The sequence below is a fragment of the Pteronotus mesoamericanus genome, unplaced genomic scaffold (assembly GCF_021234165.1).
Source record: "Pteronotus mesoamericanus isolate MK-2021 breed Mesoamerican mustached bat unplaced genomic scaffold, CSHL_Meso_final contig_46, whole genome shotgun sequence".
NCBI classification, from domain to species: domain Eukaryota; kingdom Metazoa; phylum Chordata; class Mammalia; order Chiroptera; family Mormoopidae; genus Pteronotus; species Pteronotus mesoamericanus.
Genome location: NW_026555170.1, coordinates 2030795 through 2046864, shown reverse-complemented (window position 1 = coordinate 2046864; position 16070 = coordinate 2030795). Strand labels below are relative to the sequence as shown.

Sequence of the window (16070 nt, the reverse complement as noted above, 5' to 3'; positions counted from 1 at the left end):
CATTCTGTTGTGGGGACTTTGCCTCTGGAGTCCTTCTGTCTTTTGGGCCCAACCTTGGGTCCCTGCCCTCCCCTCTCACCAGCCAGCCTATTCTTTCCCCTTCCCCAGCCAAGAAGTGTGCTACGGGCACATGGTGGAACCGCTGGCCACTGAGGAATTTCCCCAGCCTGGCAGAGGAACTTGGGAGTGGGGAAGAAAGAAAAGAATATCCAAGCTCTCAGACCAAGTGCTCAAAGAACTCCAGGACCCTGGGGGACAGACAGTGTAGAAGATCCTCTTGCACTTTTGAGTCATTCTGGCCTCCTGGTCCATCCCAGGAATCAAAATCTTGCAGAACTTTGGGGTAGGGAGACTCTGATCTTTGAATGTCCTCTACTACATCTCACAAAGTGGTTGACTGGCACATCCTTGATTACCTCCCATGATGGTGAGTTCACCACCACTCACTGAAACCCATTCCACCTTTGGACAGATTTAATTATTAGAAAGTCTTTCCTCATGAGTCTGTATATCTACTTCACTGGTATTTGTCTTTGCTCTCAGACATACAGAATCAATGTAGTTTCCGTTACAACTAGCAGTCCTTCAGGAGTTTGGGGACCACTATCATCTGCCCCTTGCGTCCTTTCTCGCAGTTCAATATTTCCATGTCCTCCCCTCGGGTCATGAGCTCTCCTCACCATCCTGATTTCTCCCTCTGGACCCTGCAATTTGTTCCTGTCCCTCTTACAATAGACCTTACCCTCCTAACCCGGTCTGCCTATCACAGATCTGGGCCCCATGGGCCCCATCATTCTGGGTCCTAACGCTGTCTTCATGGAGCTCAAAGTCACGTCAGTGCTTCTGGCAAGCAAATCACAGATTCGAGTCTGACCAGCCCTGCGCCAGCCAGTCTCCCTGTCTGCCCACACTGTACTTACTCCATCTCCCACAAATCTTGCTCTTGTGCAGATGACTCTTTGGGGACCAAAGACCCAGACTCTACCTCTATCCCTATTCAATACCATCTCAAATCTGGCCCCTCAAATTATGTTTAGGTCAGGTTCCATTACCAAGTATTCCTCCCAAAGACATGTTGTTTATTTTTTAATATAAGAATGGCACCTATGTGATCATTCAACATGTCACTGGAAAACTGCCACCACTAGGGATTTCCCTGCAGGTTGACAAAGACACGTTTTATCACCTTTATTTGGAGATGAGCATCCTATCCGTTCTAACTATACCTACTGTCCTATCATCCCGCCCACAGTTCACCATTTTGTTCCTAAACCTATCCGGAGATGGGTGCGAAAGCACTGAGACACTCTACCACATCTCACAAAGTGGCTGACCAGCACATGCTTGATTATCTCCCGTGACTGGGGAACCTGGTTTCTAGCCCTGACTCTGCTACCACGTATATCAATTTCATGTCGCCAAGTATCTCTGGGCCTGTGATATTGTGATTTATAGTAAGAAATGTATATTTGGTCTCCATCTCCAGTTCCTGGCATAGAGTCCCTAAAACCCTTGTAATTTCCTAAGTGATAAGAACACTAGGAGCATCCCTTCTTCTAATATTTGGTCTTTGACGCTGGTTCCTAACACAGGGCTCCTGAAACCCTTGTCAGTTCGTAAATGATAAGAACATTAGGAGCATCTTTTGTTTTAGTGAGGTGACTCTGGGTGGGCTTCTGGATGGGGGACTGGTTGCCAATATTAGAAGCTTGGAATTTTTAGCTCCACCCGCCATCGTCCAGAGAGGGGCGAGGGGCTGAAAATGTAGTTATAATTGACCATGCTTATGTGATGAAACCTCCATAAAATGCCAGTAGTATGGGGTTCCGACAGCTTCCAGGTAAGCAAATACATCCACATTGGGAATGTGACACACCTCAACTTTATGGGGACAGAGGCTCCTACACTCAGGACCCTCCCAGACTTTGCCCTATGTATCTCTTCATCTGGCTGTTCATCTGTCTCCTTTATCACATCCTTTAATAATAAACTGGTAAGCTGCCCTGGCTGGTATGGCTCAGTGGATTGAGTGCCGGGCTGTGAACCAAAGAGTTGCTGGTTCAATTCCCAGTCAGGGCGCATGCCTGGGTTGTGGGCCAGGTCCCCAGTGGAGCGCACGCGAGAGGCAACCACACATTGATGTTTCTCTCCCTCTCGTCCTCCCTTCCCCTCTCTCAAAAAATAAATAAGATCTTTTTTAAAAAAAAGAAAAAAATAAATAAACTGGTAAACATAAGTGTTTCCCTACGTTCTGTGAGCCCCTCTAGCAAATTAATCACACTCCAGGAGGGGGACCCTTGGAACCTCCAGTCTGTAGCCAGTTGGTCAGAAGCATAGGTGATAACCTGCGCTTTCAGTTGGTATCTGAAGTGTATGTGTGGGGTGAGGGGTGAGTACCCTTGCGGGACCAAGCCCTTAACCTGTGGGATCTGGTGCTATCTCCAGGTAGACAGTGTCACCTGGAGACAGAATTCAGTTAAATTGTAGGACACCCAGCTGATGTTGCAGAGAATTGCTTGCTGTGGGGAAAAACATCCACATATTTGGTGACCGGAAGTGTCAGAAGTGTTCTGTGTGTGTAGTAAAGGAGACTCACTGGTGAAAGACTCAGCAGGGAAAGACTCAGCTGGGTTTTCCCCTGCAAAGATGGTGGAAAACTGAGTTTTTCCAATACAGATTGACTGGAAATGAGCAGGGGGCCAGGTGATCTGTCAAGCCTTCTCCAGCTCTGACCATCCTGTTCTTGGAGGTCAGGGTTAGAGGGTCAGGTAGCTAGGGCAGAGGCAGGCCCCTGTTACAACAGATAAAAAGTGGGCATTTCCACCCAAGCCTTGAGAAAGCCTCACTTCTGCCCTTCCTGCTGTGCACAGACACATGGCTCAGTTCCTGCACTTGCAATTCTTTTACCACAACTTAAGCTGACCCTCCAACTTCCCCAACAATTGTTTTTCCTTCTAGTGCCTGGCTGCCCCCATCCAGATGTGTAACCACTGATCATGTGATAACCTGCTGATCTAGGGCTCCCAGAAAGAAGATCTGGACCATCAGGCCCAAGTTCCCCTGGCTGGCTCCTCCCTCGCCAGGCCCTCGAGCATACTTACCCTAGCTTCCCAGAAGTCTGAGGCATTTCCACACTCTTCTCACACTCCTCCACGCACTCTGTCTTTGTCAGGTAGAGTAGACAACAGCGGGCAAGGCTGGAGGGAGGGGAAGTGAGTGCATGTCTTCTGGAATCAGACGGCCAGGACAGAGACCAGTCTCTACTGCTTGAGTGGCCTGGCCTTGGACAGAGTCTCAGCTTCTTCTCATCAGGGCTATAAAGCATTTAGTCATTATTTCTCACTGATATTAGCTTTAGGGCCACAGAACCTCTCTTCGAAGTGCATTTCTTCCTTTGCCCCCCACACCGAGGCTCTTCTGCCACGCACTCCTAGCCCTGCGCTCACCATGACTCTACACACAGCTTGTCCGTGGGTTTCCCTGTGTCCCCTCCTGGAGCGCCCATTCCCTGTGGGGCCCAGTTACTATCTGCACCCACACTAACACCTTCTGCCTTGACCTCTCAACCCCTCTCCAGGCAAGTATTCCCTGCTGCCTCAGGACACCTCCATGGCAAACCAAACATGTTAGAAGTAGCCTTCCTCTTCTCATATAACACGCCCTGCGCCCACCCATGTTCCAAGTCCTCTAAGGACCCCACAAATTCTCAAGTCCCTCAGCTTTACCACCTGCAGGTCTGCCTCAAAGTCACCTTTGTTCCTGCATCTCAGTCCCAACTGCTACCAAGTCCCGCCTACTGTTCCTCAAAAATAGCCCTCCTCTCACCAACCCCCGCTTCAACTCCACCCCCGTTCCTAGCAAGGTTGAGGGAACTCAGATCTGGATTTCAGGTCCTGCCTAAATATCCCTGAGAAGGCCTTCTGACATTCACCACCATTCCCTGTATTCTGGGACCTGCTAACCCCCTTCCGCCATACCTATGGCTGGAGAGTTTAAATTAGGAGGATCAAAGCTGTACACGTATGATTTGTGCAGTTTTAGTATACCTGCATATGTGTACCTCATTGACAAGTTTTGCAGGAAGATAAAAAGCACCAGGAGCTTAAGGAAAAAATTGTAAACCATTTCATATCACCAGATCTAGAACAAACTCTTCCCGACCTGAGCCTGGGTCGAGCTGGGGCCTGTCCCGTGGGCCCCTGTTTTACTCTAGCTTATATGCTGACACATCTATCTCACCCATAAGACCTGTCCTGTCCAATACGAGCCACTAGCCCCAAGTGGTTGTTTATATTTAAGTAAATTCAAATTAAATTAAATTTAAAACTCATTTCCTCAATTGCACTAGCCACATTTCAAGTGCTCACCAACCACATGGAGCTAAGGGTGACCACACTGGATGGCGCAGATACTATTTCCACATCACAGAATGTTCTAGTGTGGCACAATGCTGCACCGCACAGTAAGCTCCCGAGTCTTTGCGGTTCGGCACTGTATCCCTGGCATGCAGTAAGCAGGTCCTCAGGCCCAGTTCTGATGCTAAATACCTCTCAAGTGATTTAATGCACACACTGCCACACTCCACCAGCCCCACACCAGCTCCAGTACTGCCTCTTCCTTACTCTCCTTGCCTCCACAGCCCAATCCAGGGCTCATGGTCTCTTTCTTCCCTCCAAACCATCTCTGGTTTGTAATTCAGGGTCCTAGAGGCATTGTTGCAGTGGGAAGGCACCCAGGGTTAGTTAGGGTTGAATTCTGGTTGTGTTTCCTCCAACCCGTGTGCCCTTGGGCAAGCAACTTAACCTTGGTAAACCCACTGTATGCATTGCTTTCTCATTGTAAAATATGGATAATAACACCTACTTCACATATGTAGTGAGTACACTAAGATGTCTGAGGCTCAGCTGGAACTCAGTCATTGCTTGTTCCCTTCTCTACACAGAAGGCAATAAAATTCTTTCCTCAAACATCATTCAGATCATGGCCCTCAGACACCTGCATGTTTCCCACATATCCCATACAGGAGGCTAAATATATCTCCTAACAACTTCTCTTGCCTTCAGGCACGAGGCTTGTCCTTGGTTCCACTGCTCTTATCTTCAAAGGCACCTGGCTCATCTTCTGTCTGCCATTCAGGTAAGTCTGTTTGGTTTCTCTTTCCCACCTTCATATTATAGTACATGCCTGAAATGCCTTTCCTGCCCTCTCTTTCCAAAAACAGGCCCTACCTTCTTGGAAGCAGATTTGTTCATGACACTCACTTCCTCCTTTAAGCCTGGCTGACTCAACTTTCCCAGTTTCAAGATTGCCAACTACTAAAAAATATTTCATGACTGTTTCAGCCTACATCCACCCCTTTCCTCTTCTCTTAGTGGATGATGTAAGACCGTACTGCACCTGTTGGCACCTGTCTTCCCAGATACCTGGTTATACACATGAGTGTGTATAGAACAGGAAGCAAAAGCTGGTGGTGACAAAAAAAAAAAAAAAAAAAAGCAGTTGATGAAGTGGAAGGGCTAGACCAGAACAGACACGGTTACTTAATCTTTCTGAGTCTCAATTTCCTTGCCTATTTATGACAAAAATGAGGAAATTACTACTATTACTAAGTCCTTACTCAGTGTAGGCATTGTTCTAAGCACTTTACCTACATAATTGTATTTAACCTTCACTTCAACTCTAGCAGGTAGGTATTATTTAAAAATGTGTAGAAGAACCCTAGGCGGGTGGTTCAGTTGGTTGGGGCATCATCCCATGCACCAAAAAGGTTGCACGTTCAATTCCTGGGCCAAGGCATATATCTGGGTTTCAGGTTCGATCCCCGATCAGGGGCGCATAGAGAAGGCAACGAATTGATGTTTGTCCCTCACACTGATGTTCCTCTCTCTCTCTCCCCCCCCCCTTCTCTCTCGGAAACAAAAAAAAAATCAATAAACATATCCTCGGATGAGGATTTTTTTTAAAGGTGTGGAAGAAATATAAAGAATTAAAAGCCACACTTTCTTACCCAGATGTGAGTTATAAATATACACATGCTACATGGACATACACTTCTCAAAAATACATCACGTACACACTGAAGGCTCCACTTTGGCTTCACTTTGAAGGCTCCACCAGGAAACCTTCCTGAACTGGTCCAGGCCACAAGAATTCTCTCATCCCTAAACACCAACAATACTATTAGTCCCAGCCAAGCCAGGCCACACCCTATGTGGTGTTTTGTTCATTCATTCAAATAAATACCCAGTAACTCCTAAGAACCAAGGCTAGGTTTTGGAGAGGTGGGATCAAAAGTGTTTTCCTGTATTCCAGGAACTCTGAATCTGATAGGAAATGCTGGCATACCAACCAAGGCTTACAGTAGACAAAGGAAATATAAGCACTCTTCTAACAACACACATGAAGGTCTTCTAAATCAGGCTGAGGTATTTTGGAGAACTTCCTGGAGGTGATACTTGAGTTAAATCTACAAGATGAACAGGAGTTACCCAGCAAAGGAAAGGGAATCAAGAAGTAGAAGCAGATTAATATGTTTAGGAAACTGCAAATAGTGCTATCAGCTGTGATGAAGAGTTTTTAACAGGGATAAGCAGGACATAAGGCCAGAGGGGCTGGGCAGGGCCCAGTGGCAAAGGCCTGATGTGCTAGCCTGATTCAAAATCTGTCCTGAAAATCCGTCAGGAGCCATGGAAGGCTTTTAGGCAGAGATGTGACATGATCAAACCCACATTTTATAAAGACTGATCCAGCTGCACAGATGAACTGATAATAAGAGGGGAGAGGGTGGAAAAGGGGGAACACTGAAAAGACTTTCAACAATGCAGGGGAAAAAAATGAGCTTAAATTCTTAGGGCAGCGGGAATAGAGATGATTTTTAAGAAATATTAACGAAAAGTGGGGAAGGAATAGTACAATTCACTACAACAGGGAAACATAAAAGCCAAAGTTTAAATTGGATGGAGAGGAGACAATGATACCTTTTGACTTTTGGAGTTTGACGTGTCTCTGAGACACCCATGTATTATCTAATAGGCTTCTGGATATGTGTGCACACATATTGCACGCACACATATATTTTCATTCATTATTAAAGCTTGCAAGACATCTGGGCTGCAGATATAAGCTGGAGTGTCATCAGCTTATGGGTAGCCATTAAAAACAATGAATGTGGATGAAGTCACCCAGAAGCGTGGGTCAGAGGATGTGGGCCCAGGACAGAGGTCTGGCTTGCATCTGTTAAGGTTCTCCCAGCAGAGTGTGTGAAGTGAAAAGGGGACTGGGAAAAAGTCCTAACGATCAACTTTTAGGACAGAAGAGGAGAGGGGTAAAGGTGCAGAAGAAGCCAGGATAAAGGGTTAAGTTTAAGAAAGTAGCGTCAAATGCTGCAGAGGTCATGGTAGATGAAAACAGGAAACTCCATCCGTTAGATGTAGCAACTTAGGAAGGAGGTGGCCAGTGCGGCCTGAGTGAGGTCAGTGAAGTGGTGAGGGAGTGTTGTTAGGCTGTTGGAGAAACCTCTAAAATTGAATTGCTTTCTGTTGGAGTAGGTGACACAAACCACAGGACTCCCTACTTTCACGCGCGGGCCATACCCGCGCATGCGCACTCGTATTCACTGGAGGCCTGTTTCCGGACTCCGCGCACGCGCCTTCCAAGCCCACCTACGCCGTTCGGGCCCCTCCAATGGCCTGCAGAGGGCGCTGCGCCTTGGAGAGCCGGGGCGGGGTGCCACTCTAGCCAGCGTCCGGGCTCTGTGGCAGGCACCGCAGCTCCGCGTTCCCCACGCCGCCTCCCAGCGCAGGTGGGTCCGCCCGCGGAGGGCGGGAGTGCTTGGTAGCCGTGGGGAGGGCGGAGAGCGGTAACTCACGTGCGCGGAGTGGTCCCCCTCCCCTAAATGCCCGGGCTTGGGCCCGGCCCTGGCGGATCGGGGCGTGGGCGGCACCGCACAGGTGCAAGTCCCAGTTCGGTGGGCACATCCTGGAAGTGCAGTGCCTTTCCAGAACTCCTTTACACCCGGGGGTCCCTGGCCAGGTTCGCGTGCGGCTTCCGGAGGAACTTGGGGGCGGGGCTAGCAGGGGCGGGGCTTCCATGATTGACGCTTCTTTCCCCAGGTTTCACAGGCTACCACTGGACCCCACCCCTGGCTTGAACCCTGAACCGGCATCATGGTGAGAACCCTGAGCCCAGCCTAACTCAACGTGTCCTTGTCCTTTCCTCTAGTGGTCTTGTCACTCCTTTTACCTTTGTAAATCTGAGGTTCCACAGTGGGTTCGGTGGATCTGCCCCTGCAAGGCAGCCTGCTCCTTTCCAATCCACCTATCCCTGTAGCACGGGCGCCTGAAGGTGAAGACTTCGGAAGAGCAGGCGGAGGCCAAAAGGCTAGAGCGGGAACAGAAGCTGAAGCTATACAAGTCAGCTACCCAGACTGTCTTCCAGAAGGTGGGGCCCTCAGACCTAGCCCCCTGTCCACGTGGCCCCCTTAGTATATAGCACAGAGGCCAAGAGCTGGTCCTTATAATTGGACTGCCGGGATCTGTATCTGGATTCTGTCACTTAGTATTGTGTCACCTTGGTCAAGTCACTGAATCTCTTTGGACCTCAAGTTTGCTCATCTGTAAAATGAGGCTACCAACTGCATTTACTGCACAAGGCTCTTGTGAAAATTAAATGAGAGAATACATGTATACGCGTGAAGCACTTTACGTACTACCTACTGTATGGCATGGGGTTTACAGAATGGTGGATAGTTCTGTTTATGGTATTTAGCCCTGAGGTGGAAGAGTGATATGATCTCTAACCCTGCTACCTATTTTCTCAGCGCCAGGCTGGTGAGTTGGATGAGTCAGTGCTGGAACTGACAAGCCAGATTCTGGGAGCCAACCCTGACTTCGCCACCCTGTGGAACTGTCGACGAGAGGTGCTCCAGCGACTGGAAGCCCAGAAGTGTGTAGGGGTTCAGGATCCCAGGAAGATGACCCTAGCCCTACCTCTCTGCCCTGCCTGGGTCCAGGGATAGAGGAGGAAAGGGCTAGCCAGAGGCATTGGCAGAAGGCAGCAGAGAATTGAGGCAGAAAGTCAGGGGTGAGCTGAAGTTGGGTGTTGAAGGGCCCTGACCCCCATTCCCCTCTGGGTGCAGGTCCCCTGAGGAGCTGGCCGCTCTGGTGAAGGCAGAACTGGGCTTTCTGGAGAGCTGCCTGAGGGTGAACCCCAAGTCCTATGGTACCTGGCACCACCGCTGCTGGCTGCTGAGCCGCTTGCCGGAGCCCAACTGGGCTCGGGAGCTGGAGTTGTGTGCCCGCTTCCTCGAGGTTGATGAACGGAACTGTACGTGCCTGCAGATTCTGTCCCCACAGCTTTCACATGCCCCACATCCTGGTAATGGGCCCCAGTAAGGCCCAGAGGGGAGGGAGGACCAGGACAGGCCTACTCTGCTGATGGCAAAGGGATGATGGGGCCAAACTCTGGGATCCGTAGGATGCATAGAGGTCTTCCTCAGGGTCTTTGAGGGAACTCTTGGGGTACAGCCAGGGAGCTCCTCTTGCCCTGCTTCTGAGATGTGCTGTCACCCCTCCCCCCAGTTCATTGCTGGGACTACCGGCGTTTTGTGGCTGCACAGGCAGCTGTGCCCCCTGCAGAGGAGCTTGCCTTCACTGACAGCCTCATCGTTCGAAACTTCTCCAACTACTCTTCCTGGCATTACCGCTCCTGCCTCTTGCCCCAGCTGCATCCCCAGCCAGACTCTGGACCACAGGGGCGCCTCCCTGAGGATGTGCTGCTCAAAGGTAAGCAGGGTCGGGTGCTGGGGAGGACTCTGTAGCACTGCCCTTCCAGCCTTGCCCTGTTTCTGAACCTGCAATTGGGTTTATCGAGCAGCTATTTCATGCCTGGCTCTGGGGGTGCATAAGATTCAGCCCCTGCCAGAAGGGAGTTCATGTCCAGTGGGGAAAATAAAACTGATACTTACAGCTGCTGTACAAAGCTTGCATACAGGGAAACTGAGGACTGGAGGTACACCAAGGAGAGGGTGGGATGTTGGGGCAGCCAGGATCCCACCAGGCTCTTAACCATGGCCCTGTGCCTCCTTGGCCCCTGCAGAGCTGGAGCTGGTGCAGAATGCCTTCTTCACTGACCCAAATGATCAGAGTGCCTGGTTCTATCACCGCTGGCTCCTGGGACGAGGTAAGCAGTGGGGGAGGAGGCTCGGTGTTTAGGGCTTGGAAGGAATAGAAGAGGATTTAGGGAGACCCAAGGGCTTTATCTCCACCCCAGCTGACCCCCAGGATGCTCTGCACTGCCTGCATGTGAGCCGGGATGAGGCCTGTCTGACTGTCTCCTTCTCTCGGCCTGTCCTGGTGAGTCCTCCAGCTTTGCCAGAGAACATTGTGGATTGTGGGCTTCATAATGTTGGGGCTGACGGGGATCTCTCTTGTCCCCTGTGCCAGGTGGACTCTAGGACGGAGACCTTGCTGCTCCTGGTGGATGAGTCACCCCTTCCTGTGGAGTGGAGGACTCCAGATGGCAGGAACCGGCCCGGTCATGTCTGGGTATCCTGGGATTAGTGGGACATAGTCGGGGGCTGGGGGCAGACCTGGGGTGGGACAGTCAGAAAAGTTGTATGGCTGGACATTTCCTTGACCCAGTGCTCCCAGCTTTGTGACCTGCCCGCTGCCTCCCTCAATGACCAGTTGCCCCAACATACGTTCCGTGTCATTTGGACAGCAGGCGATATCCAGAAGGAATGTGTGCTCTTAAAAGGTGACGCAACCTGCAGCAGCCCCCTGCCCCCTCTTCCTCACATGAGTGTCCCCTCCTGCCACCTACTTTTTCTTTCAGGCCACCAAGAGGGCTGGTGCCGAGACTCAGCCACAGATGAGCAGCTCTTCAGGTGATGACAGGGAAGCTCACCTGCAGGAGAGGACTCTGGGCATCAGGCAACTGGGATGGGAGGCAGGGGGCTCAGGCAGATGGTCTCAGCCTGGATAGGGGGATGGCCAGTACCCCAGGGCCGTGTGCATCATCCCTCCCCCACCCCACCCGCCCTCAGGTGTGAGCTGTCAATGGAGAAGTCCACGGTGCTACAATCCGAACTTACATCCTGTAAGGAGCTCCAGGAGCTGGAGCCTGAGAATAAATGTGAGGCCCTGTTCCGTGGGATCTTGCTTCGCTCAGGAGGCCCCTTTCTGTGTGTGTTGGAGGGGATGGGGAATAGGAAGGGTCTCAAGAGTATGGGAGCAGAAGAGGAGGGTCCTTTTCCTACCTTCTCCTCAGGGTGCCTGCTCACCATCATCCTGCTGATGCGGGCCCTGGACCCCCTCCTGTATGAGAAGGAGACACTGCAATACTTCCAGACCCTCAAGGCAAGCTGGGTCTGCAGGAACGGACAAGGGGGAGGCCCCGTGGGCGGGAGGAAGGCAGCTGACACAAATACCTTGCCGGCCTTGTCCCTGCCAGGCTGTGGACCCAATGCGGGCAGCATACCTGGATGACCTGCGCAGCAAGTTCTTGCTGGAGAACAGCGTGCTCAAGATGGAGTATGCAGAGGTGCGCGTGCTGTACCTGAGTCACAAGGTATAGACTGCGTGTTGCCTTTCCTGGGCCCTCATCGTGCTGGTCCACCCCTCTTCCTCATGGCCCGCCAGCTTTTCTGTTTGTTCCCTGGGCTTCAGCTGAGGCCTGGCTGGCCTTACCTGGCTGGCTTTGCCTTCAGTCTCCGGTGCCTTTCTGGACACTCCCTCCTCTGCTCATTGGAGCAAGCTAACACCTAAGGTCTGAATAGTTTCCAAAGGTTCCTGACAAACTTCCCAGACTCTGTTTTTCCTCTTTTTGTCATCCGTCCTAACCAGTCTTCCCCACCCATACAGCTTTATCCCGTCACTGCAGCGCACCTCTGCTCCCACCAACTGACCCCCCAGACTCAACCAGGCCCATTCCTGCCACTGTCTGTTTCCTGCCCCATTTCTGCCCCAGTGCCCTCCTCGGGCCCCTGTACCTGCTCCCACTGCACTGGCCACCTCACCCATAGCACTCATGTCTGTCCCATGTCCTTGACTTGTAGCCTGTACTAGGGTAGGTGGTAAACTAAGCTTCCCACCTGCCCCATCCTCTCCTCAGCTGGGGCTCCCAAGGGCATGTGTGGGCGCAGAGGGCAAGTGCCTGATAAATGATGGCTGAGTCCCCACCCTGTTGAATATCTCATTCCCTCTCCTCAGGATCTAACGGTGCTCTGCCATCTGGAACAGCTGCTCTTGGTCACTCATCTTGACCTGTCGCACAATCGTCTCCGAGCCCTGCCCCCTGCCCTGGCCGCCCTGCGCTGCCTTGAGGTAAAACATTCACTCCTCCATCAGTGTCCTGGGTGGTCCTTTTTCCCCTTCCTCTGCCTCAGAAGCCTGTCCACCCTACAAAGAGATGCCCTCCCAGCCATGGCAGATGACCCCTGTCTGCCCCCTTTCATCACCCAGCCTGGCCCCAGGAGCCCTCCCGTGCGCTGTAAGCTAATCACCCTGGGCACCCCGGTTACTTGTACCAGTCCCAGGCTGACAGCTGCCTGCCTGCCTGCCTTGTCTTCCCTACCCTCCCTGCTCTTCAGGTGCTGCAGGCCAGCAATAATGCCATAGAGTCCCTGGACGGTGTCACTAACCTGCCCCGGCTACAGGAGCTCTTACTGTGCAATAACCGTATCCTTCCTTCTGGGTGCCTTTTAGACAGTGGGTAGGGTGAGGTGCCACCCTGGGAAAGGACAGACAGCAAGCAGCGTGGGTGTCCCCCTGAAGGGGGAAGGGGAGGGAGCTCTAGCAGTCTAAGCTAAGGAGGGGGGCTGTGTATGCCTGTCCTTGACTTGCACTGGTGGAGTTCTGCAGGGAGCAAGTGACTTCCTCAAGCCAGAGTTCACAAATGGGCAGCCTGCAGGTGTTCTTGGGTACGAGGTAGTATTTTAAAAGTCAGAAAGTTTCATATTTTAAAAATATGGAATTCTGATTCCTCTTAAAGATTGGAAGTTAAAGCAATCTTTGACCTGCATTTTCTTTCTTTCTTTCTTTCTTTCTTTTTTTAAGATTTTATTTATCTTTAGAGAGATGGGAAGGGAGGGGGAGAGAGAGGGAGAGAAACATCGATGTGTGAGAGATACATTGATCTGTTTGATTGGATGCCTCTGCACCCCCCACCTGGGGACCTGGCCTGCACCCCAGGTATGTGTCCTGACTGGGAATCGAACCGGTGACCTTTCTGTTCACAGGCTGGCACTCAGTCCACTGAGCCACACCAGCCAGGGTTGACCTGCACTTTCACTCGACAGTCTTTGGTCACCGCTGAGTTCGATGCCTCTAGCCATGGCTAGCCTTCCTCTTGGCCACAGTCTCCACCACCTCTACCACCAACCCAGCCTGCCCCCTGTGCTTCCTGCCTGGCCCCTGTGGGCAGGTGTTTGCAGTCCCTGCCCAGAGCCTTACTCCCTCTGGGGGAGCATGTGAGATGCCCACCAACCAGGCTGCCAGGGAAAAGAATGATAGGTGCATAGGAGCAGATGAGGTCTGGGGGAACCGGCCAACCTTTCCTTGACTCTCCTGCCTAAGGTCTCCAGCAGCCTGCAGCACTTCAGCCTCTTGCCTCCTGCCCCAAGCTGGTGCTCCTCAACCTGCAGGGCAACCCCCTATGCCAAACAGTAGGCACCTTAGAACACCTGGCGGAGTTGCTGCCCTCAGTTAGCAGCATCCTCACCTAAGAGACCCCACCCCCATCCTGCCCTCTAACTTATTGGAACTGAATAAAGAATGGGGAAGCCTCGTAGGCTGCTGAGCTGCTGCTACTGCCATCACTATCATCACCATTGCTACTGCCACCTTTTTGGAAAAGAAAGGGAGAAGTTGGGGTGTGTTGGCTCACCTCGTTTCCTTTATTTTATGCTCAGTCCTGCTCTTTCCTGTCATGGAGAATCAAAGCCTCTGTCTGGGCAGAATCAGAGTGAGGGCTAGATTCAAGTTTACCTTCTTGTTGGTCCGGAGCTGGGTCTCAGATCCAGGCTGCGATCCAGTTGAGGGTCAGGAAATGGTTGGGTCTGGGCTACAGAGCAGCTATGTCTCCAGCTGGAGGGGCTCATGAAAGCTTCTCCCTTTCTCCCATGACCCCTGACCCTTCCGGATGCCCTCTGCCCAGGAGCCCTGGCTCTCATTCACCACAGCCGAGAAGGCTGTTTCCTGGAGGAGCGGGTCGGGGCACCCATGCTCTACCCTCTTAGAACAGCCATATCCTTCCCCATGAGTAGCATTATGCAGTTGAAGAGCCCTTGAAAATACTTGATCCCCTTTGATCATCAGAAGCCTTCAGAAATATGATTAGGCCCATTGAACCAATGAGGAAACTGTTGGTAAGACATGCCCAGGATTGCTGAGCTTGAGTGCTGGAGCCAAAGCTTTCTGTACACCTTGCTCTGGGATTCCAGACTCCTGTCCTTGCTTCTCTATGAATATGGAACGATTGAGCAGAGCCTGGAGTCAGGTGTCCGCTTTCATGGTGACCCCAACACACGTGAGCATGCGCACGTGCACCCTTGCACATTTATGCCCTCACACACACACCCTTGTCCTGACTGAAAGCCCTGAGGCACACTCAAGCGTCCTAGGGAGGAAAAGGGAGAGGCTCAGGTTAGGCCACTGAGTCAAACCTGGCTGGGTGGGGAAAGAGAAAGATTTACTGAAACAAGAGGGAGAGAGTGTGACACGGCATTTTGCTGGTTCCTTGGGAATCTTCCTGGGCTCTTGTTTGCTCACACAGATACAGATCTTCAGGGTCCTGCCGCATTATGTATCCATAGTGATGTACAAACAGCCCCTCCATGAAGCCCTTTGGCTGACCTCCCCTTGTATCTGCCTGGGATTTTGATTTCCACTTGTGGGTTGTCTGAAAGTGTTGGAGGTGGAAGCAGACCCCCCTACCAGACTGAGGCTTAGAGATGGACCAGAAAAGGTCAACGTGAGTGTGGAGAACTCCCTGCCTCTGCCCCACTCCCTGAAGCACCTCCCTGCCTGATGCATCATCAAACTCAGCCTCTCCTCAGTAAGTTTCCTTGTGTCTCCTTGGCAACCCTGTTTTCACTGTCCTCCGTTCAGTGGCTGGTGGCCAGAGCTGGACACCAGTGGGATGGAGGGGAGAGGCCCTAAGAAGAGGGCCCCAGCATTCCTGTAGAACTCCCAAGAAAGCCTCTGTGAAAATGCCTGGCCTCCTCTTTCCCTTGCTGCTCTCTCCACGGCAGCAACTGGCAGCAGCTGGTGTTTCCCCTGTGCCAAGGTGGAGTCTAGATGCACACGGGCAGGCACCTGGAGCCGGTTGGTCAGGATTCCCAGGAAGAATTCAGGGTTGGAGAACCCAGGACTCCAGCTGACCAGACACTCCTCTCAGTGAGAGAGGGGGGCACTCTGCAGCCTGGGGAGGGGACTCAGTTCTGACCCAAGCCTCAGAGTAAGTCCTCAGCTTCCCCCAAGCCCCCAGGCTAGGGAAAGAAAAAGGATTGCCCCTACTTTGACCACTCCCTCCCCCAATCCCAAACTTAGAGGGACACCGGAAGCTGAAGGTTGTTCACTGCTGCCAGAGGCTGTGGAACAGCTGGAGGAAGTGGAGGGACACATGGGTGGGGGGTTCGGAGGATCTGGTAAAGCTGGCAGGTCATGGGTTGGCTGGTGGAGCGAGTCTGAGGGCTGGGCTGATGATGTCAGCAGTCTGCACCCTGAGACCCATGGACCTCCCTGGGCAGCATCAGGACGAGGACCAGGCCAGTGTCACAGCTTGGTCTGCACAGGAGCTTGGCAAGAGGGGCCCGAGACCACAGGCAGGCAGCCTGAGCTTGGCAGCAGAGGGTCACCCAGATAAGGGTGTGGGTGAAAGGGGCTCCCTGCCCCATTGCCCTCAGAAAAAGGGGCTCCTTAGGCACCCAGTCTGGGCCCTGGCTGGGTAGCTCAGTTGGTTAGAGCATTGTCCAAATATGCCAAGGTTGTGGGTTCAATCTCTGGTCAGGGCACATACAAGAAGCAACCAGTGAATACATAAGTGAAATAACATAGATGTTTCTCTTTCTT

General features: G+C 51.9%; 1 protein-coding gene across 2 annotated transcripts; it reads left to right on the top strand.

Moving 5' to 3' along the window:
- The first annotated feature begins 7710 nt into the window (after positions 1 to 7710).
- Positions 7711 to 13810, top strand: RABGGTA (Rab geranylgeranyltransferase subunit alpha). 2 transcript variants are annotated; one of them, XM_054577758.1, is made up of 17 exons: positions 7711 to 7801; positions 8112 to 8168; positions 8329 to 8439; positions 8819 to 8943; positions 9137 to 9324; positions 9579 to 9782; positions 10096 to 10179; positions 10270 to 10352; positions 10443 to 10544; positions 10650 to 10755; positions 10834 to 10885; positions 11045 to 11133; positions 11269 to 11357; positions 11452 to 11541; positions 12210 to 12323; positions 12590 to 12677; positions 13575 to 13810. In XM_054577758.1, the coding sequence occupies exons 2-17, from the start codon at positions 8166 to 8168 to the stop codon at positions 13721 to 13723; spliced, it is 1677 nt and encodes a 558-aa protein (XP_054433733.1). In that variant the 5' UTR covers positions 7711 to 7801; positions 8112 to 8165; the 3' UTR covers positions 13724 to 13810. The 2 variants fall into 2 exon arrangements, with proteins under 2 accessions (XP_054433733.1, XP_054433732.1); XM_054577757.1 differs by having other exon boundaries at positions 11452 to 11568; positions 13575 to 13809.
- Positions 13811 to 16070: the final 2260 nt, after the last annotated feature.

What these genes read in the sequence shown, in the direction of transcription:
- RABGGTA (XM_054577757.1), top strand. An exon ending in AATACTTCCAGACCCTCAAG is followed by an intron (nt 11,358 to 11,451) that starts GCAAGCTGGGTC and finishes TGTCCCTGCCAG; the next exon opens with GCTGTGGACCCAATGCGGGC. An exon ending in GCTCTTACTGTGCAATAACC is followed by an intron (nt 12,678 to 13,574) that starts GTATCCTTCCTT and finishes CTCCTGCCTAAG; the next exon opens with GTCTCCAGCAGCCTGCAGCA.